We start from the raw sequence: 22,599 nt of genomic DNA on the forward strand, positions 1-22,599 counted from the left end.
AATAAAATAATATTTTTATCCATTTTCATCCCTAAAACTCACCCATAACATCTAATAAAATATTATTTTTATCTTCCAACTCATCTCATTTCATCTCCTTTCTTATATTTAAAAATAAACCAAACACAAGAAATGTGTCACATCATCCAACTCATCATATCCCATTTTTAAAAATCACACACATCATCCAATAATATTGTGACAACTCATCTCATCTCATTAAACATTCCTTTCCATCCATTTCCTCAAAAAAAAAAAAGAAATTGGTTTCCTTAAGTACGTGTCACATCATCCAATAATATACCTCCAACTCATCTTATCTCATCTATTTTCCTATTTTTAAAAACGAACCAAACACAAACAACCTCAAAACATCATCCAATAATATACCTCTAATTCATTTCCTTATTTTTTTTAACCAACCAAACAATCTCAAAACAATTTTTTTTTTAAATCACTCACACCATCCAATAATAAGGTGACAACTCATCTCATCTCATCTCCTATTCTACAATTTCCTTCTTTTTTAAACCAACCAAACAACCTCAAAATAAATATTATAGGAAATATGTTTCCTATTCTTTGATTTCCCAAAAAAAATTGCGAAACGAACAGCCCTTGGACAATCCAAGATTTCCACCTCAAATACATCGTGCAGGGCCAATTAATGTTTGGTGGAGGAAACAACATAACGCCCCCCTGGAGATAACTGAAACTTTCAGCATGTGGCTACTAACATTACAACACAGGAGCGCACACAAAACGCACCAGGTCCCCGATTCATATGGAAAACACCTACTAAAAGGAGGGAACAAATCTAGAACTAGTAAACCTGACTCATAAGATAAAAGAGTTTGTATGTTCCTTTTCCACGGTAAACAAAGAAGACTGCATGAAATAGGGGGGGCATTAAATGGGAGAACATCCCTAATAACTTTGAAACGTATCTAGAAATAGAACGGCGAAATCAGACCATACATATACCTGCTCTCAAAGCTGATAGGGCTTCCAGAAAAGCCACCACATGAGACTATGGATGATCACTCCTAAGCAGCAGCAGCACTAAAAGTCGGCAAAAGCCAGCCATTCTTCTTAGCACGCTCGACATAAAACCCAAACTTCTCCTCGGCCTTGGGAATATCAAGAGCCAGATCATCCAGCCCATCCCTAACCCTAGCAAAACCCTTCGTCATCTGGTTAATGGTGATCAATCCTTCGCCAAAACACTCCTGCAGTAAATCAAGTATACGATCATTTTTCTTCTCCATCGCCATTACAAGAGCTTTCTTAACCACCTCGTGATTGAAGAAGGGCAACCCCAGGTCACGAATGCATCGGCAAGCTTCCCCTACGTCACCTCCACTCTCATACTCCTCCAAAAGCTTTGCGATCTTGTCTTTCGCGTCCTCCACTATCCAACCGGTTCCTCCACCCCAGCATCTTAGAAGCCTCTCGCCTGCATGACGAGCTGATACAAGCGACTGTGCCATATGAACAGTTCCACTTCCACTGCTGTTAGGTGGAAGCTTGCTCGTAATCTCCTCTAGGTTTAGAGGAACCAATACATCATCAATCACCGCCCGAGCTATGAATAGAGCTAGCTCGTTGGAAGCATCCAAAATATCCAGTGCAGTGTCCTCTGCAGACTCCAGAAGCATCGTGAATCCATTTACAACGTCGTCGGATGAAAAGATCTCCACCCGTAGTGCAGATAAAAGAACAGACGCCATCTCTCTCTCCCTATTCTTTCGGTCCATGGCGAGTGTAATCAGTTTCTTGACGAAAACAGGGTTGTACTCAGGAGCAGCTAGATCTTGAAGACTTCTGATGAGTTCAGGTATGTCATCTGAAAGAAAATACTCCTGGATTATGGTGACTGCTTCTTCCTTATACCGTGCTAGCTTCTCATCTTCACTTTTGTACTCGCCATTTTGACCAGAAGGCTTAAGAAACAAAGGGTCAAGCCATCCTTCAGATATTGATTTTGGAACCAGCAACTTGAAAGAATCTTTAGCAGAGGGAATATCGAGAATCAGGTCATCAAGACTTTCACTGAACCGAGAAAACCCTTTTATCATCTGACTAGAGCTGATTAGGCCTTCCTCTGATGCTTCTTTCAGCAGTTTTGATATAAGTTGCTCTGACGTTGGTGACTCCATGGCAAGCACGAGAGCACGTTTTACAACCTCATGGTGGAAGAAAGAGACCCCCAATTCCCTTATGCACCTACAGGCTTCTGCTGTATCTCCGTTCTCAATATATTCTTTCAGTAAATCTGAGATCTTTCTCTTCACTTCTTCGACAGTGATGTGGGTACTACCACCCCATCGTCGTTCAACTAATTCCGCATGATGGGGAGCTGATAAGTAGCTCTTTTCAGCAGTTTGAATTACCTGAAGCCCTTTAGATGTGTCAGAAAGTGCTCTTTTTGCTCTATCAAGAAATGCAGGAGGTAAGATATCATCAACTACTGCACGGGCAATAAAAAGAGCCAGGACATCAACTGCATCAAGTATGTCAACTGCTAGATCATCTGCAGCCTCAAGAAGCATGAAAAATCCTTGACTAATGCGAACTGGGCTTATTACATCAGAGTACAAAGCAGACAGTAAAACTGATGCCATCTCTTTCTCTTTGTCATGCCTGTCCATTGCTATGGAGATAAGTCTCTTCACGAAGTAAGGATGGAACTCATCTGAGCCAAGATCTCTTAAATCAGAGGCAGCTAATTCCACCTCTCCATTACTAAAATATTCCTCAATTAGAGTAACTACAGACTTCTTGTAATCATCCAATGGGTCTGAAACGGTAGAACCCACCAGCTGGTACGGTTCCTGTCATTACAGAAAGAAGCAAGAGACAACAGGACTATCAGAAAGATGCCCTCGCCATGAATTAGCAGATTAGTGATATTAGAAGTAGAGCGAAAGGACCAACTAGACACTATGTTCTTGTCTGCCAGTTGCTAGTATAAATTAAGCCACACTACCAATCCCTCGTCTGAAGACATGAGAATAGAAAATAAACCATATTAATTACCGCTCAAGTCCATATTCAGCCTAAAAATTATCCCACGCACTTCATAGGAGGGAGACAAGGAGAGAACATACCTCACCACTGTCATAGTTGGGATCATTGCGATCAAGGTGCATGTCAGAATCAGTATCAATAAGTTTCCCCCATGTTCCTTTACCACCAGCACCAGCTGCATAAGTAGTGTGAGCAATAAACAACAGAACATGATAAAAAGGCCAATACAGCAGATGGTAAGAAAAATAGATACTATCATCCACATTTTAAAATTTATTGAAAAGAAAATTCATGATTGACATAGAAGTCCAAATAATAACATTTAATGAATTTACTGTGCGCACATTGACACACTCTTGAGACATTCCTGTCACCACACTATAAATCTCTTCCTTTTCAACTTCCCCTCCGAAAGTTCCTAAATCCATTGTCTTCCTCCCTAAAATTCTTTCAGTACCTACTATTTGGAATCAGAGCCACCAACTTCTTTTCAATCAACTACATCATCAGACAGATCCACCACTAAAATAACCAGTTTGCGTCAAAAATAATAATAAGTAAGAAAATATGTAAATCTTACTCAAGTTTTCTGCACAAGGAACCAACTTCAACTACACAAGTAAAAATTGAACTTTAACATTATCCTTGTCCAACAACACAAAATAAAAACTAATAAAGTAGAAGCAATCAAATCCATACCTACCACCTAAATCTCCAAGAATAAACTATGCAACCTCCATTAAAAGCATAATGAAAACCTAAAGGAAGAACTCGAGATTTGCATGGGTAGCCAATTCAGACCTAAGATAAACATATTGAACATGCATGAGACATATAATATAACAAATTTAAATGATTGAAAAGATTAATAAACATAACTCATAGTACTAAAAGTAACTCAAAAATACATGTGTATGCTGTAAAATATTTAGAAATATAGATAAGTCCAAGGACGAAATCAAGTTCCCTACAGTTTTACAGGGTTCATATCCAATTTCTAACCCCTTTCTAGCATTTTTCATTTGTTTTCCTAGGATAGCAGAAAAACTTCCTCGCAGTCGAGGAACCACATCTCTTTAAATAGGTGCTCTGTATCCCAGGAAGAGGTTCCAACAATTGAACAACCAATTCCTGAAAGAAGAAAAAGAATGATTCTCAAACTCTCAATGAATTCATTGTCAACATGGATCCTCTAATTTAACCTGTTAGAGGATAGAACTTATCGAGGAGCTTTGCAGCCCAGGAGGAGGTTCCAGCAATTGAACGACCAATTCTTCAAAGAACTATAAGAAAAAGAATGTTTCTCACTCTGAATGAATTCATTGCCCACATGGATGCTCTAATTTAATCTATTCGAGGATAGAACTTTAAAACTTATACCTGAAGTCCAAGGACATACATAATTCATGAAGTAGCAATAGACGATAGAGCAGGCAAAGTTCTATATCAAACCATCAAGAGTAACAACTAACAGACACAAGCCCTAGACACAAGCGAAATCATCATATCTAATTTTGTAACTCTGCACGAATATTAAATCCAACTATCTAATCAGATAGGTTCACATTTAACCTGACCATGCCACTCCACTGCCTGATTAAACCAAAATTGTCAAACTGAAGTCTTGCACTAGCCTAACTCATGCACATGGAAAGCCACCACCTTTTTTTCTTTTTTCTTTTTTTGGGTCTTTTTTCTTTTTCCTTTTTTTTTGTTTGGGTGGGGTGGGGGTGTGGGTGGGTGGAGTGGGGCCCGGGCGGGGGGGGGGGTGGATCAAATCTGACGAACATTAGTGCAAAAAAACTTTCTCTGTCCACGCTCCTTCGGCCCCAAGGGGGAAAAAAGAACATTGTCGTCATACTCCTGATCAAATCAAAAACTAATGCTTGGATCACCTCAATCATACAATAATACCTATAATTAACTCAATACAACAGCTCACTCAATAAAGATAATCTGCATACACCAAACAAACAAGTATTAAATGAATGTACTTTTCAAAATCTAAAGCAAATAAATTGAATTGTAAAAACATATTATGAATTGATGTATAGTTATATGTTTTTTTATTATTTTGTTCATTTAATGGATTAATATATCATCATATGTCATGAATTGACGTAACGCTGTATCATGTTATTATGTTTTCTTTCCTATTTTGTATCCTTAATTTAACAGTTTAATGTATCATCATATATGATTTTGTGCTATTCAATGCAAAATACTTGCGCGCCCTAAGGCTAGACTCACGCAGCTCTACAATGAAAGAAAATAATTATAATCTTATGTAATGTACATATATACAAGAGGTACCACTGAGCGAACAAAGCAACTAAAAGGGCAGCTATCCTCCCCCCCCCAACACTATGTGAAACCCCAATACCCTCCTCCAAAGGTGGAAGTCTCCCATTTCTGTCCCCCCACCCCACCCCCCCACCCCACTCCCCAAACCCCCAAAAAATCCTCTCTTTGAGATAAGACGGAGCTACAATTCCTCAATTTAGAGCAAACAATAACTTCCTGTCTAACACCTATTTGGGCCCGTGTAACTCCTCCAACTAACTCCCAAACACTAAAGAAATATACACCTACCCATGTAGAAACGACGAACACATTGACGAGGTTCAAGAAATTTGAAGTTGGGAACATTTTGAGTGTTGTCCGATCGACTGCCAAGTTCGTCGCGGTCGACCGCAAACGTGCACAACACAGGAAAGATTTCGACACAGGTTGCGGTCGACCGTCAAACCCTGTAGTCGATTTTATGTTTCTATCTTTCTAGTCAGTCGACCACAACGATTTCGGCGGTCGACAGCGAGTCGGGTTTGGGCCTGCTTCGGTTTCCTGCACTGTTTGAGATTTCTACTTAATATAAATAGAAACACGATTTGTTTAGGGTTTCAAATCGTATTGATTGAGTTTTGGTGTAGCTTGAAGGAGAGTTTTGAACACAGAAAAGAGAGTTCTTTCTGAACAATTTGTTTGAGGGTTTTGTGAGAGATTTGAGAGTTTAGTTTAAAAGATTGTTTGTGAGCTTTTGAGTAATATTGTAATCTCTATTTGCACTCTCTTTCTTTATAATGAAAACGCATCCCCTTCTTGCCCCGTGGATGTAGATAATTTGCCGAACCACGTTAAACTTCTGTGTTTGAGTTTGTGAGTTTGTGCTATTATTAGTTGATCTGTGTGCCTTCTATCTCGGCAAATTTGTGAATCCTCAGAAGACGTGCAGTACTCCTAACAAATGGTATCAGAGCTTCAGGCTACGCTTGAAGCTCTACGCTTGGGGTTAGGTGGAATAAATCATTTTGGAAGCTCGTTTAGGGTTTCAATTGGAGATAAAAATGGGATCTTTTTGGTAAAGAATTTATCTTTTCTCAGTTTGAATCTATACTTTAGTTTGTTCCGCATTGGTTGTTGGTGTTTTGTGGAAGTTGTCTGGGAAAGAAGGTGTTGAGGATGGTGCGTGAAGACCATTCAGAGTTTGAATATCCACTCTACGAAGATAGATGTGGAGAAGTTTAATGTCACGAATAATTTTAGATTATGAAGATGTGAGGTTTTGGATGCGCTGAATGCGTAAAATTTGAAAGATACTTTGGAATTGAATGACAAGTCGGATGATATAGAAGATAAGGTTTGAAAGAAGATAAATCGAACGACGTGTGGTGTTATAAGGTCTTGTTTAACGCAGGATCTAAAATATGATGTGATGAATGAGACTTCTGCAAAAAAGTTTTGGGAGATTCTTAAAAGTAAGTATTTGACTAAGAGTGTTGAGAACCGCTTGCATTTGAAGATGAGACTTCACCGTTTTCAGTTGAAGAAGGGAATCTCAATTAGTTATCACATGAACATCTACTCGAAGCTTCTTGCGGATTTGACAAATGTGAATGTTATTATAGAAGATGAGGACAATGCATTGTTATTATTGAGTTTCTTATCAGATGAGGAATATAAGACCTTTGTTCTTACCTAATTAATGGGAAGGTGTCTCTTTCGTATAGTGAGGTAACTACTGCTCTTGTGAATTACCAACTAAGAAAGAAAGATAAGGAGTCTACAAGTGACACAATAGCAGAGGCATTGATCGTAAGAGAAAAAAATCCAAATCAGAAGAATAGGAAGTCACAGTCTAGAATAAGACATCCTGTAATTGGCAAAGATCAGTGTGATTGGTGCAATCATTAGAAGAAGGAGTGTCCAAAGCTCAGTGAATGGATGAAGAACAAGCAGAAGGAAAAGGGACAGCAACCATCATCAGAAACAAACATCGTCATATCGGATGGTAATCTTTCTGACTCATCTTTTTATTCACTTTCTATCAGTCTCATAGTTGACTATTCGGAGGAGTGGATATTAGATAGTGGTGCAACCTTTCATGTGTGCCCTAAAAGAAAATGATTCTTCAGTTTGAGAAGCTAGATAGTGGTGTGATATACATGGGTGATAACCGTGCATGACAGATCCTTGGGATAGATAAAATTTACATCAAGATATTTGATGGGATGGTTAAGAGTTATATGGAGTGAGATATGTTCCTTCTTTGAGGAAGAACTTGATCTCCATTGGAGCTTTTGGTTGGAAAGGATCTGAAAGTTCATATTGAGGACATGGTTCTCGAGATTGTGAAAGACTCTTTGATTGTGATGAAAGATGTCAATAATAATAACCTGTACTATTTGATTGGACATACGGTGACATGTGAAAAATTAACGACTGCTATTGATTCGACTAGACTATGACATTGAAAGCTTGGTCATTCCAGTATTGATTTGGAGAAAGGTGCATCGACCTACAGTTTGAAGTCCAATGAATATTTTGATGTGAGCAAGAAGACCGAGGTAAATTTTGACCTCTATTCACCGAGCTAAGGGTCTTTTCGATGAAGTTCACGTGGGCATTATGGGGCCTTCCAAGGAGGCATCATTGGGAAGTAATATGTATTTGATTTCTTTTGTTGATGACTGTTCGAGGCATGTTTGGGTTGCAACTAAGTCCCGTTTGAGTGAAGTCCTAGTAGTCTAAAACATGTTAAAGAAGTGTAACAAAGACAGAAGGATGAAGGTACTCCGTTCTGATTTTAGTGAGAAGTACAAGAGGGATCTGTTTCTGTATTCGTGTCGAGCTCAAGGCAATTGGAGACACTTCATTGAAGAGAAAATCTTGGGGCAATTAGATGGGGTAGCAAAGTTGGAGAACCGTGTCTTGCTGGAGAAGGATCAGTGTTTGTGGTCAAGCGATGGTTTGCAGAAGAATTTCTGGATTGATGCTTTGACATATTCGAGTCACCTTATTAAAGAGTTGTTAACTTCTGTGATAGGAGGTAAAACTCAATTAGAACTTTGGTCTGGGAATGTCACTTTTGATGAGGCTTCAATGAGAGAGCCAATTGACCTTAGCAGGTGGAGAGTTTAGGACAGACTATAGATGTATCACAACGGGTGGAGAATGATGCTACTTCATATTGGATAGAAACTATTCCACATGCTTCAGATCATTCTGTATTGATTGGGATTCCAGCTGGGGTGACACAGATTGGAGATATTGTTGATGGTGATACAGATGATGAGTTTGAGGATCAGGAACTTGATGTTCAGGATCATGATTCGATTGTAGCAGGTGTTATCAGATGCAAATTAGTTAGTGTTGATGATCTTGATGTTGGTGAAGGATTGAAAATTCTTCTAATTGATTGAGGTCGTTTGCGACCATTTAGGTGAACTACGTGAGGCTTGATTCCTTGGACAAAAAGATACGTAAACAGTCGGTTTTTGATGCAGCCGATTTGATGGGTTGATACCGACATTTTGAAGTTTGTTCGCATTCTCATTTCAGTTCCCGACTTATTGTGAATTGAGTCTGTTGTCGTGAATTGTTTTACTTCGTATTAAACGCAACAAGTGGGATATTTGGTTTGGTTGGTGTCGGCTCAGTTTTGGAAAAACTTCGTCGAGGTGGAGAATTGTAGAAATGACGAACACATTGACGAGGTTTAGGAAATTTGAAGCTGGGAACATTTTGAGTGTTGTCCGATCGATCGCCGAGTTTGTCGCAGTCGACCGCAAACATGCACAATGCAGGGAAAATTTCGACACAGGTCGCGGTCGATCTCGGTCGATCGTTGCGGTCGACCGTCAAACCCTGTAGTCGATTTTATGTTTATGTCTTTCTGGTCGGTCGACCGTGACGATTTCAATTGTCGATTGCGAGTCGGATCTGGGCCTATTTCGGTTTCCTGCACTGTTTAGGATTTTTATTTAATATAAATAAAAACACGATTTGTTTAGGGTTTCCGATCATATTGGTTGAGTTTTGGGATAGCTTGAAGGAGATTTTGAGCACAAAAAAGAGAGTTCTTTATGAGCAATTTGTTTGAGGATTTGTGAGAGATTAGAGAGTTTAGTGTGAGAGATTATTTGTGAGCTTTTGAGTAATATTGTAATCTGTATTTTGTACTCTCTTTCTTTATAGTGAAAACTCATCCGCTTCTTGCCCTGTGGACGTAGGCAATTTGTCGAACCACGTTAAACTTCTGTGTTTGAGTTTGTGCTATTATTAATTGATTTGTGTGCCTTCTATCTCGGCAAATTTGTGAATCCTCAGAACACGTGCAGTACTCCCAACAACCCACTCTCCGTGAAACGGTGCAATACACAGCAAAAAGCATGAGCACACAACTCTAACCTCAAAAGGGAAACCGTGTGGCGATCAAATGCTATGTGGTTCAGTAACTTCTAAACACAATATGCTAGGCTGGACATCCTAATTTACCACCGCGCACTTAGCTCTTCCGGAAGGGAAAACCATCAAAAGAAATATGATTCCGAGGATGTGTACAAAAGATCCAACTTTTCTGTAAACCAGTCTCTGGTAGCCACGGAACACATGGAGAAAAGAAAATTTAACTCGACGCTATTAACAGATACAGAGGAAGGTGCCTAACTTTTCCTGAGATCCTAATTCTATCTAAGCCCGACGTAAAATCCTAAAACACACGCCACCAGCCAAGGCAATCAATATGCTTTACTGGGCATAACAAATCCAATACACGAAAATACCCAAATTCTAAAACTAACGTACACTGACAAGCACTCATCAATCCATTCAAACATCTCAAAGATTAAACATCAGACAGCCAGAAAAATCGAATAGTTCCAACACAAAAAAAAAAATACCCAACTTACATTTCTTCACCTTCACAACCTTCCCCGAATGCGACCGCCTCACGTGCCGAACCCCATTCCCGCCGCCAGAAGCCTTTCCATTCTGCGCTGCAACCTTCAGAACCTCCCTCTGCTCAGCCGTCAAAAACCCTTCGTTCTTCGACGACGCCATCACCAATCCGATAACCAAACCCTAATCAATCTAAAACCTAAAATATCAAAACAAATCCCAGATCAACTAGAGTAAATCAAGCAGAAGTGGAGTAATCTAACAGAGCTCAGCTGCCTATTGCTCTAGATCGAGACCGACATTAAAGTTCGAGAACGAGAACCAGCGAACCCTAAGAGAGAGAGAGAGAGAGAGCAAGCAAAAAAAGGATTTTCTCTCTCCGCGAATTTCTTGATATTTTCTCGCTCCGCTGTCCTTTTTCTCTCGCCGGAGCCGGGGGGCGGGGCCTATTTATAGTGGAGAAGACCGGTTCGAGCGCACGTCATCAGGGGCAGCGGTGTAATTTAGAATCGAAGGACACGTGGAGTAGAAACAGGGGATTAGGGTTTTCGGGGGAGAGGGATTACGAAAATAACCCTCGGAGCTGCGGGATCCTTTGATCCTTATCCGTTGCTGTCGTATTCTCGTCACGTCACTGTTGTGGTCTCTTTTGTCTTTGAAATTTTAGGATAAAGGGTGTTGGATAAGCATTATGGGGGATAATTTTGTTTAAATGGAATAAGGATGGGATTAAGCGGTAATTGATATTTGTTAAGTTCAGTATTTCTTTGCGTGCAAGGGATGTTTCGCTGCTTTTGTACAAGGTAAGGTTTTAATTACATATATACGTTGGAAATTTTAGATGCGTGGTTATTAGTTGGTTATCGCAATCCATGTGATTTACTAGGCTGTAGTGAAGTATAAATTTATTGGCTTATTTACATAATTTTATTTATTGTTTTCTTAAGGAAAAATATTTATTGTTGGTTATCTTAAATTAAAAAGAATGCAATTTGTGAAAACGCTTTTTAAACGTGTGGTTTTTTCTTTTTTCTCTTTTTCTTTTTTCTTATTCGATTGAAACCGTGTGCTTTTGGAACCATGAAAATAAAACAATGGACGACTATTATTGAGATTCATGAAGTAAGATTTGATGGGAAATTCAAAGGTCTTACATTTACATGCGTATTCTGCTCCGTAGTCAAATTGTTTTTCTTAGTAATTATATAGAATAAATAGAAGTAAATCAAAAGGGACATAACTTCAATTTTGGTAAATCAAAATAGAAGTAAAATGTTTTTCTTTTTTTCTTTTCCTGTTTTTCCTTTTTTTTTTAGAAAATAAATAATTTTTATTTTAGTTTTAGGATTCACAATTTATTTGCTAAATATAACACATGTGATGATGACAAACGAGCAACAAGCTGCGCCGCTAATTCTTTCTGAATTGCAAAATCCAACCTACGAAACACGTACTCAGCGGGCCCTGCTGTCGCCACATTCTTATTCATGAATTTCTCTACCCTCCTAAGGAACTCCACCGCATCAGTTGTAAGGAAACCAAACGTATCGAAAGCGAACGGGATAAAGTTGTGGTGGCTGTCCTTGCAAGCTTGATCATGTTTGCCCACCTTTGCCTCTGTTGCTTTATCCGCTGCATGCCCAACCTTTAACTCTCCATTACCAAACCCCACCAACGGAGACACCCTTGTGAGATCAACACAAGTGTGCTTCCCCCCGCTCCAACTGTAGACAATAACGTCTGTCGGTCTTAGAGTAGATCTAGTCTCTCCAGGAGGAGTGAGGAAGTTGACTGGCGCTTCCTTCTTTGATGGGATCCTTGCTCTTTGGAGGATATCATACAAGACATCTCTGACTAAGTCTTGCTTGTACTTGAACCCTAACTGCTTCTGACAGTGGATGGCATGCTCTCTAAAAGCATCCATCTGTGTTCTACGACAAACTGGGCACACTGTCCCCTCCACGAACAAAGGAACCAACAACCTGTACCTGAGGATGGCCTGGTACTCCCCCGAAGTCATACGCTATCCCAATCCCTCAATAGGCATGGCCAACAAGAAATCCTGGGCGTGCTTTGCCCGCAGACACTCAACAATAGTAACCTGCCTCTCTGAAAGGCCAAACTCTGTCGATAGATCTCTACAAACGCCACCATAAAAGATGTATGTCAAGTAATGCATTGGTTTTAGGGGGACAGACCCTTTAGTCGTGATTTGAATGGTGATTTGAAGAAGGTCAACCTCAGGTAGCTTGCCTTAAAGAAAGGCATGGGCATAAGTAAAACGCCCACCTAAAGAAACCTCACCACAACCTCTCAAAATGTGGTCTTGGAGCTCGATGGAGTGAATCCGAGAGGCCACAAAAGAAAATTGTATGACGTCGGCCACTGCATAGACCCCTAACCCGCCCGCCTTGATAGGTAAAGAGGCCAGCCTTCGTTGGAGATTCCCGAAGCCTGGGTCTTCGGATGCGACAATGCTCTCGACTAACCTCCGAAGTGCAATATCAAACTGAGTCACCGCCTGAGCAAAGAGCTATGGCAGGCAAGTCCTCAAGGCGAAATACAACTTGGAAAAATCCGCACAAGCCCTCAAAAGGACGAGATCACACTGTGGATCCCTAAAATGGTCCAACACTTCCATTAACTGAGTCACCTTTGCCACTCTCTTTGCTGCTAACCTACCAACAAACCCCTCGTCCATGTTAATTGCTCCATCTAAAAGCCTTACTCCATCACGAGGCCAACTTATATCCAAGAGAAAAAACCCCTCCAGCAAACTCCTAGGATCCGGTGAGGGCAAGAATAATTCAGTTTTGGTGACGATGCGGCATAAACATGTACCAAAAAAGTTGCAAGTGCACAACCGTGTCAAGTTATAGTATTTAAGATATCGATCCCACGAGGAAGGTGTTTTGTAGGAGAAAATATGAATTCGGTTCTTATGTTGTGTGCGTGACAAATAGGAATGATAAGTGAATGTGATTGTGAAGAGATTGAGAGAGTGAAAGTGGTGTGTAAATAGGTGCAAAATGTAAATGAGAGTGAGTATGAACAATAAGGTGAGAAGGAAAAATGAATAAAATCAAGAAACAAATAAAAAAAATGAAGAACAAAATTCTAGAATAAAAGAAAATACAAGAAATTAAAGATGGTGGATTCAATTATAGATATGGGTAATCTACAATTGAACCCACTTCTTAGAAAAGGTGATTCCCTAGAGGGTTCTAGCCTAAAGGCGAATCAAACAAAATAAAAATAAACAAAAGGAAAAACTAAATCCAAGAGGGTTCTAGCCTCAAGGTGAATAGTATAAGAAATTAAAATCTAACTATAAAATAATTTGCAAAATCTAAACTACAAAATAAAATTGCAAGAATTAAATGCACGAAAATAAATCTACTCTATAAGCATAAAATAAATCTAAGGCAAGAGGGTTCTAGCCTCTTGGCTATTTAACAAGAAAATAAAATCTAACTACAAGCATAAAAATAAATCTAAACTAATAAGCAATAAAAGAGAAAAAGGAAAGAAATGCAAACCTTCAAACAATTCTCCATCTTCATCTTCATCTTCATCATCCAACAAAGAGAAGAAGAGAAAAATTTAAAGTGGTGAAAAAATTATTATTATTAATTGCAACTAAAGTTACAATTTTGGAAGGCCTTCTCAATTAAGAGTAGCCCTCCTCTCCAAAAGGAGTTTACAAAAATTTTCACACCTCTAACCCCTCACTCTCTACCCCTATTTATAGTAATCTTCAATGAATATAAGCCATTGGATTTGTCTTGAGCCCCAAGCAACAATCTCCACCATTGAATTTGCTTTTTGTTCTTCTCTAGCCCAAATATCCCAATTGATTTATCAAAATCCAATTACAAAAACCAAGTCCGGTCCAATTTTGAAAATCTGCAACAAAGCCAAATGTGGCCCACTTTTATTTTCAAAACAAAGCATTTTTTTGAGGTCCGGCCCATGTGTTGGAGTTTCAGCAACTTGTGATCTTTTAAAATGCAAATGGCTAAACAAATATATCCGGCCCATTTGATTCAACTCTCAACAAATCCGGTCCATATGCCCAAGTCCACATTTCATTTTGCTTTTGAAATCAAAAGCCAAGTCTTCAAAAAGTTGTCCGGTCCAATAAGCAATCCGGCCCCAAATGGAAATTTCCATTTGATTTTCACTAACAACAACTGCAGTTCTTTTTTTTTCTTTTTTTTCTCTTTTTTTTTCTTTTTCTTTTAAGCAACTGAACAAGAAACTCTCAAATGAGAGAAGAATAAATTCTTTTTATTATTCTGAAATAAACAAAATAAACAATGTAGAATGAAATATTCAACATGAAGAGTTCCTGTTCTACATTGAATCCTACCTTACTGTTGAAAATTCTTCCCCGGATTTTAAACAAATTCAGAATGATATAATCAATAATGTGAATTTTTAAGCATTTCGGGGTGTTCAATAATTCTTGCAACAAGGTAAGGTAGGTATTATTGGTGTCATGCATTTTGTATTTCTTAATGAACTTAGACTCTTGTACTGTGAAGTTTTGTTTTCTAACAACCAATTCTTCTGTGAAGTTCTGAAAATTTGGTTGTTGATTATTCTCCAAGAATCTAAGTTCATCAAGAAAGAGTTCTTCAAAATTTAATTCAAAGCAGCAAATGTTTAACACAGTTTTATTATTCTCAAGGACCTGATCTGCTTCTTCTAAAAACTCTAACTCTTCATCAAAAATTTCCTCAAAACTTAAATCACACTCTTCTTCTTCTTCTTCTTCTTCTGATCTTTCCTGAATGTAGTTTATTTCTAGAGGCTGATTATTTGGTTGGTCCCCTGGATTAAAAATGTTGAGATCAGCAGTCAAATTCCCAAAGGACAGCTTCATTTGACCAGTTCTACAGTTGATGAGAGCATTAGAAGTGGCTAAGAACGGTCGTCCTAAGATGACAGGTGTCTGTCCTTTGGGATTGGAAACAGGCTGTGTTTCCAAGACTACAAAATCTACTGGAAAAATAAAATCTCCAACCTTAATCAGAACATCCTCTAACTCACCCATAGGGACCTTGACAGATCTATCAGCCAACTGTAAGGTGCATTTGGTTGGGTTCAGTACACCTAGACCCAATTGCTGATAGACTGAATATGGAAGCAAATTGACACTGGCCCCTAAGTCTAAAAGCGCCTTATCAATGTGAGTATTACCAATGATACATGAAATGATGGGGGAACCTGGATCTTTACGTTTCAAAGGTATGGGATTTGACAGCATTTCACTGATATTGGCGGCTAAAAAGACTTTCTTTGGGACATTTATTCTCCTCTTCTTAGTGCACAATTCTTTTAAAAATTTAGCATAAGATGGAATTTGTTCAATTACATCTAAGAGAGGAATGTTGACCTTAACCTGCTTGAATGTCTCTAGGATTTTCTCCTCCTGAGGAGAGTGTTTCCTAGACCTGAGTCTATCTGGAAAGGGAGCAACCGGTCTAAATCTATCAAAAGCAGGCTCAGGTTCGGGTTCAGGTTCTTGGTCATCTGAGGGGAGTGATTGTTGAATAGATTCATCAGAAGGAGAAGGAGAAGGAATTTGTACAGGATCAAGAGTTTGACTTGGCGGAGTTCTCACTTGATTATCGACCTGTCTACCTGACCGAAGTGAATGGATTGCATTCACTTGAGCTTCATAGGATGAACTGCATCCTGTGTTATTAGGGTTGACCACGGGTTGACTCGGAAATTTTCCTTTCTCTCTTTCACTCACGGCACTAGCTAGTTGACCAAGTTGGGATTCTAATCTAGCTATAGCTTGAGTGTTGGAGTTGAGCATTTGTCCGGTTGATTGCATGAAGGAATTCAACGTGCTAGATGTTTGAGTCAACATATTCGTGGTTTGAGTAGAGGCCTTAATTATGGTTTCTAAACCCCTTTCCAAGACATTGAGACGTTTATCTTGATCTGGATTGTGAGGAGTTTGAATTACAGCTTGATGAGGAGGAGACTGATTTTGATACGGCAGATTGGGTTGTTGAAATTGTGAATGAGAATTGAATGGAACTGTGTTTCCCCTAGGAAAATGTTGGGTCGAAGCGGGAGTGAAATTTTGAGTTCCGGGAGAATTTCCTAGATTCCATGCAAAGTTGGGATGATTTCTCCAACCTGGATTGTAGGTTGGAGAAAATGGATCATTTCTAGGGTGCTGGAATGCAGCGTTCATCTGTTCTATTGCGTTGTTATTTCCTAGGAGAGGGCATTCCTCTGAAACGTGGGTAGGAGACTGACAATTATGACATCCTGGGAAAGAAACATGATTGAGTTGAGCTGGAGCTCGTTCCTTAATTTCTAAGGCTTCTAACCTCCGCAGAATTGTCGCCATCTTCGCTTCAGAAGCAATGTTTGACTCCAAGGAAAGACCACTAGACTTAGAATGGGGAACTGATGAAACCCTGTCATCGCACTGTTCCCATTGCATTGTTTTTTCAGAAAGACTCTCCAAAAACTCCCAAGCTTCATCAGCATTTTTCCTCATAAAATCCCCGTGGCACATTGATTCTAAGGAAGTTTTTGCAGAATAATCTAATCCCTCATAAATTATTTGGCACAATCGCCATTTCTCTAAACCGTGATGAGGACATTGGATGAGAAGATCTTTAAATCGGTCAAAATACTTCCAAAAAGGTTCTCCCGGGATAATTTTAAAGTTTTGAATGCTGTTCCTAAGCTTTACCGTTTTATGAATAGGAAAAAATTTCTTAAGAAAAACGGTGACAAATTCATCCCAAGTTGAGATGGAATTTGTTGGTAAGCTGTACAGCCATTTTTTAGCTTTATCCTTAAGAGCAAATGGAATAAATCTAAGCTTAACCGCATCTTCATTTAATTCTCTCATTTTAATCATAATACACACTTCCTCAAATTCCGAAATAAAAATATATGCGTCTTCTGTTTCATTACCAAGGAATTTGGGAAGCATGTTTATGTATTGCGGTCTAAGCTCAAAACTTATTCCATTTGTTTCGGGGAGCCTAATGCATGAGGGGATTGCATTCCTAATGGGATAGCACATATCATGAAGAACGGGTGGATTAGGATGCTCCATTTCTATGATTGGTTCAAAGCGAATTAATCGATGTGTATTATCCCTAATCCACTGTTGCATACACCAAAATATTTCTTTTTATTTTTTTTCTTAAATTAGTTTTTTTTTTGAGAAGATAAAGAAAAAGAAAAATCCTAACTGAAACAAATCAAAACAATCACTTTTCAATCAACTCTAATTCTAGGGTTTAGCCTAACTCAACTAGACCAGCTCCTAACCAAAAACTCCTACAGTGAAAAGATCAAAGTTTTACCCAGGTAGTTAGCCAGGTAAGGATAGTACTAGAGGGTGATCAAAGATCAATTAAGTACCTCTTTCCTTGCGGAGCGCTTTACGCAACCCCTAAACCTTGCCTTAGACACCAACTAATCTGAGAAAACTTAAACCGGTTCACTTAAGGATTTCTTGTTCCTTATTGAGCTCGAATCCTTAGGGGCCAACGTCTAATGAGTTTTATTAGGCTTGGGTGGTGTAGTGAGGAATTAGTGATTTTTGGGCTAAGGAAAGGGTGATGAAATCCCTCACCTTATCTTGATTATGGGGTTTTGCCCTTAAAAATATTTTTAAGTGTGTGTCAAATCAAGATGCTCAAATCACTTGGTGAATTCCTACTAACTATATGAAATGCAACCCTATGAATTAAAAGCAACTAAAAAGGATGGAAAAGAAAAATCTTTTTTTTTAATTAGGGTTAACAATCAAACAAATGAGAAGGGGGGATTTGTTTGAATTTATTATCTTGTTAGTAAATGTCAAAGTGAAGGGTGAATTTTATTATGGTCAACGGAAATAAAATCTTTTTTTTTAAGATCCTAATTGTCACTAATTGTGAGAAACTAACTAAAGGTGTGGAATTGAAAATATAAGGAAGAAGACTTACCACAAGCGAATATCCAATTCCTCAATCTCCAATTCTTGATCTTTAATCTCCAAGTAGTTCTTTCACAATAAACACACAAGTTAAAGAACCAAAATAATTAAAACCTACTTAAGCACCTTCCCCGGCAACGGCGCCAAAAACTTGATGCGGCATAAACATGTACCAAAAAGGTTGCAAGTGCACAACCGTGTCAAGTTATAGTATTTAAGATATCGATCCCACGAGGAAGGTGTTTTGTAGGAGAAAATATAAAATCGGTTCTTATGTTGTGTGTGTGACAAGTAGGAGTGATAAGTGAATGTGATTGTGGAGAGATAGAGAGAGTGGAAGTGATAGTGTGTAAATCGGCACGAGATATAAGTGAGAGTGGATGTGACAAAGAATGAATATGATCAATAAGGCAAGAAGGAAAAGGAAAATAAAAATCAAGAATAAAGAAAATAAAATTCAAGAATAAAAGAAAATGCAAGAAATTAAAGATGGTGGATTCAATTATAGATATGGGTAATCTACAATTGAACCCACTTCTTAGAAAAGGGTGATTCCCTAGAGGGTTCTAGCCTAAAGGCGAATCAAACAAAATAAAAATAAACAAAAGGAAAAACTAAACCCAAGAGGGTTCTAGCCTCAAGGTGAATAGTATAAGAAATTAAAATCTAACTATAAAATAATTTGCAAAATCTAAACTACAAAATAAAATTGCAAGAATTAAATGCACGAAAATAAATCTACTCTATAAGCATAAAATAAATCTAATCTATAAGCATGAAATAAATCTAAGGCAAGAGGGTTCTAGCCTCTTGGCTATTTAACAAGAAAATAAAATCTAAACTACAAGCATAGAAATAAATCTACACTAATAAGCAATAAAAGAGAAAAAGGAAAGAAATGCAAACCTTCAAACAATTCTCCATCTTCATCTTCATCTTCATCATCCAATAAAGAGAAGAAGAGAAAAATTTAAAGTGGTGAAAAAAATTATTATTATTAATTGCAACTAAAGTTATAATTTTTGGAAGGCCTTCTCAATTAAGAGTAGCCCTCCTCTCCAAAAGGAGTTTACAAAATTTTCACACCTCTAACCCCTCACTCTCTACCCCTATTTATAGTAAACATCAGTGAATGAGAGCCATTGGATCGAAATCTTATCCAAAAACATCAATTTTCAGCCTTTGATTCGTAACAAACTGCCCAGCGTATCGATACCATGATTTTCGAAATGCAACAAAACCGGCCCACACACTCATTCATGCAGCAAAAGTCCAGAGCTCATTTGGTCTCTTTCATTTATCTGCACTCATGCATGCTTTAATGAATGGAAAAAAGGTCCGGCCCATTCCAAGTCCAAGCAATTTTCGGCCCATGTATGATTTCTCTTTCATTTTCAAAAACATCAAGCCATCAAGCCCAAGTTTGCAGCACAACTAATGAAACCGGCCTCCATTCATTAAAATCCGAATTTTTGCATCCAAGCCCCTTTCATTCCAACTCTTTGCATCCATGTCCAATTTGAAACTTCATTTGTGTATTTATTTGTTGATGGGCCTTGGGCCTTCAAGGAGCTTGATTTTGTGGCTTCAAAAATGCTACAAAATAGAGAAGAGAGATTTTTAAGGGGTTTTTACATTTAATAATATTTATTTATATTTTTATTCAATTATGTGCAAACTAATCTAACAACAATTATTAATGGTATATTTATTCATGTAAAATAGATAATGAGGGTATAAAATTATAATAAAATGTGATTATCAGTGACATTGAGGTCCAACCCGAGCCTTGGGCCTTCAGTCTCAATTACCTTATATGCCTTAGCAATCTTCAAAGTATCCCCGACCAAGGACCCATCGTCCAAATACCAAGCATGAAGAGCCAACTTGCGCTCTTTCTGCACTCAAAGAATCAACGGGTGAAGCATGAGCGCGTACAACAAATGCCCTAACGGTTCCCCCTGCTGGATCCCCCGAGCAGACCAAATGAAATCCATCCCCAAATACAGTCTAGCGGACTACACATATAGAAATTCCACCCAAGGAGAGATCGCCGAACACTTAAGGCGCACCTCCCGCAACATACTACTCCTGTCGACCAAGTTAAATGCATTCCGAAAGTCGACTAAAAGCATGAAGAGTGAGTCCTCTGCATGGTGGACAACAACGAACCTATTAACCGCATGCAAAGCTGCTTCTGCCCCTCTTGAAACTCCCACCCCAAACTAAAAATCTCCCAAGTAACTCATCATGTCCTTTCCCACCTTCATCATGGCCACTTTAGAGACAAGACGTCTCCAAATGGTACCTACCGCAATCATTCTTATGCCCCCATCACTCTTCAACAACGGAGTGAGGGGAGAACTAGCAATAAACTCTGCCAAGGAGGCCGGACAACGCCCTTGCAACCACAAATTAACCACTGGAGTGAGAGCCGTGAGAAGGTTGTAAGCAGTAGTGGATTTCGGACCACAAAGTGCATCTAACAAGTGCTGGGCTCGAAGGCCATCACGGCCACAAGAGGTCCCCTTAGGGAAGGACCGTATGCAACGGAGAACCTCCCTGCAATCCACTAAGAGCGGCTCTTGGTCATTCCCAAAAGCTGGCAACACCGGAGGATGCGCCGAAGGGTGCTTTTCCTCAAGGGACTGAATCGTCTACGGGGTGTCCGATGCAACTCCCGAGGACGTGAGGACCTTCACGTCCGCTGAATAGTGCCCATCCGATATCTTCCTCAAATACTATTTAACATTGTTAGCAGTTGGGCGAGCATCGGGGTTGTCAAGTCGGGTAGAGGGGGGAGAAGGGAGCTCTCTGAACATGGTATCAAGGAGTTTTGGGGGCCTCCAACCTCACCCCAGGTGGACAATGCCTCCAAGATATGTCGTTGTTGAAGAGTCTTTCTGTTGCCTGACCTTGAACTCTTGCGATCATGGGTTTTAATAACCCTTAAAGTGCAACACGACAAGATCAAAAGCCATACCCAAGCGTCACAAGACCGTGGGTTGGAGGACACCCCAAAGAGCGAGGCTTTGAGGGTAGCCGAGAACGCCAACCTACAAGATGAGGGAACACTTTTAACCGTTCGAAAACCCCAATTAAACACCCTGTCAACTGTACTACTGTCGAGCTTACAATAATGTGGACCCAAGGAGGGGATAGGGAACATGGACTCGAGGCTAGGAGGGGCGCAAAGCCGAGTGATACCTACAATGACACACCCCCATTGCCCTCGTCGTCCTCTGAAGATGGTGGAACAGATAGTCCCTTGTCATGCTTACAATGCTTACTTAGAGCACGGATCCTCAAGCACGTAGCACACATCCATTGCCCCATAACACGTAGGGTGGCCTCAAAAGCATTGAAAATGGTGATTACAATGGAAACCGTGTGCTTTTGGAACGATGAAAATAAAACAATGGATAACTATTATTGAGATCCATGAAGTAAGATTTATTGGGAAATTCAAAGGTCTTACATTTACATGCATATTCTATTCGTAGTCAAATTGTTTTTTCTTAGTAATTATATAGAATAAATAGAAGTAAATCAAAAAGGGACAGAACTTCAATTTTGGTAAAGCAAAAATACGATGCATTGTCGTTTCTAACCATATAAAAATTGCATAAACAATTTTTCTATCTTTTCGAGCTATATGAAAGTGTAAATTACACTAAACTCTCAAGAGCTTTTAGTGTTTCACAATAAACCCGCGATAACTTTCAAAATTGCACTAAACTCTCAGTAACTTTTGGACTTGCAAAAGACAACCAATAAAATTCTACTTTTTTGCAGATAACCCCATAAATTAGAACCAAAAAGTAGGCTAAATAGCATTTAATTAAATGCATTATTGTTCCTCCCCTTTAGTACTTATATACCTTTAGTTATATTTCGTAGCATTTATATACTCTTAGTTGGTCAAAAGTAGCATGTTAATACCCTTTATTTTGCAAACGTGAAAACTTACATCAGAATGTTCCTATATAATATTTATATGTTAGTTTTAGAGTTAATATTTATTAAATTAATATTAAACCTACCCAAATTCTAATTCAAATGTATCATAATTCTATTTCAAAAATAGAATTTGAAAATATTTAACATTGAATTAAAAAAATTAATAGGTAGAAAGTCATAAGATTAGCATATAAATGTTATATGGGAACTTTCAAAGAAAAAAATCCGCGTTCGCAAAACATAGGATAGAAACATGCCAATTTTGACCAGCTCAGGGTACATAACTAATTAAGGGTATATAAGTGCTATGTGAGTGAAACTATAATGTATTTATGTGCCATATAGTCCAAAATATATCATAAGAAGGCATTTTAAAAGTTATTGAGGTTTTAGTGTAATTTACCAAAAGGGTTTTTTTTTGCAAAAGTTGTTGGGGGTTTATGGAAGTTCTTGGGGTGTGCATA

The 22,599-nt window shown here is 38.7% G+C and overlaps 1 protein-coding gene across 2 annotated transcripts; it reads right to left on the reverse strand.

The window, feature by feature from the left end:
* On the reverse strand, window positions 701-10,637 carry LOC109830477. 2 transcript variants are annotated; one of them, XR_002244305.1, is made up of 4 exons: window positions 10,218-10,637; window positions 3,111-3,205; window positions 985-2,834; window positions 701-888 (listed from the first exon to the last, which is right to left on the reverse strand). XR_002244305.1 is itself a non-coding variant. In XM_020397741.1 (4 exons), exons 2-4 carry the CDS (start codon window positions 10,366-10,368, stop codon window positions 1,047-1,049), a joined length of 2,034 nt encoding a protein of 677 aa, XP_020253330.1. In that variant the 5' UTR covers window positions 10,369-10,398; window positions 10,470-10,637; the 3' UTR covers window positions 805-1,046. The 2 variants fall into 2 exon arrangements, 1 of the variants encoding a protein (XP_020253330.1); XM_020397741.1 differs by having other exon boundaries at window positions 805-2,834; window positions 10,218-10,398; window positions 10,470-10,637.

The sequence above is a fragment of the Asparagus officinalis genome, chromosome 2 (assembly GCF_001876935.1).
Source record: "Asparagus officinalis chromosome 2, Aspof.V1, whole genome shotgun sequence".
Classification (NCBI taxonomy): Eukaryota; Viridiplantae; Streptophyta; class Magnoliopsida; order Asparagales; family Asparagaceae; genus Asparagus; species Asparagus officinalis.

Excerpts from the sequence above, each read along its gene's own strand:
- LOC109830477 (XM_020397741.1), bottom strand. The coding sequence starts at position 10,368 with ATGGCGTCGTCGAAGAACGAAGGGTTTTTGACGGCTGAGCAGAGGGAG. Across the intron at positions 3,206-10,217 it reads GGTTGTGAAGGTGAAGAAAT|CTGGTGCTGGTGGTAAAGGA; the intron begins GTAAGTTGGGTA and ends CTACTTATGCAG. Across the intron at positions 2,835-3,110 it reads CCAACTATGACAGTGGTGAG|GAACCGTACCAGCTGGTGGG; the intron begins GTATGTTCTCTC and ends CTGTAATGACAG.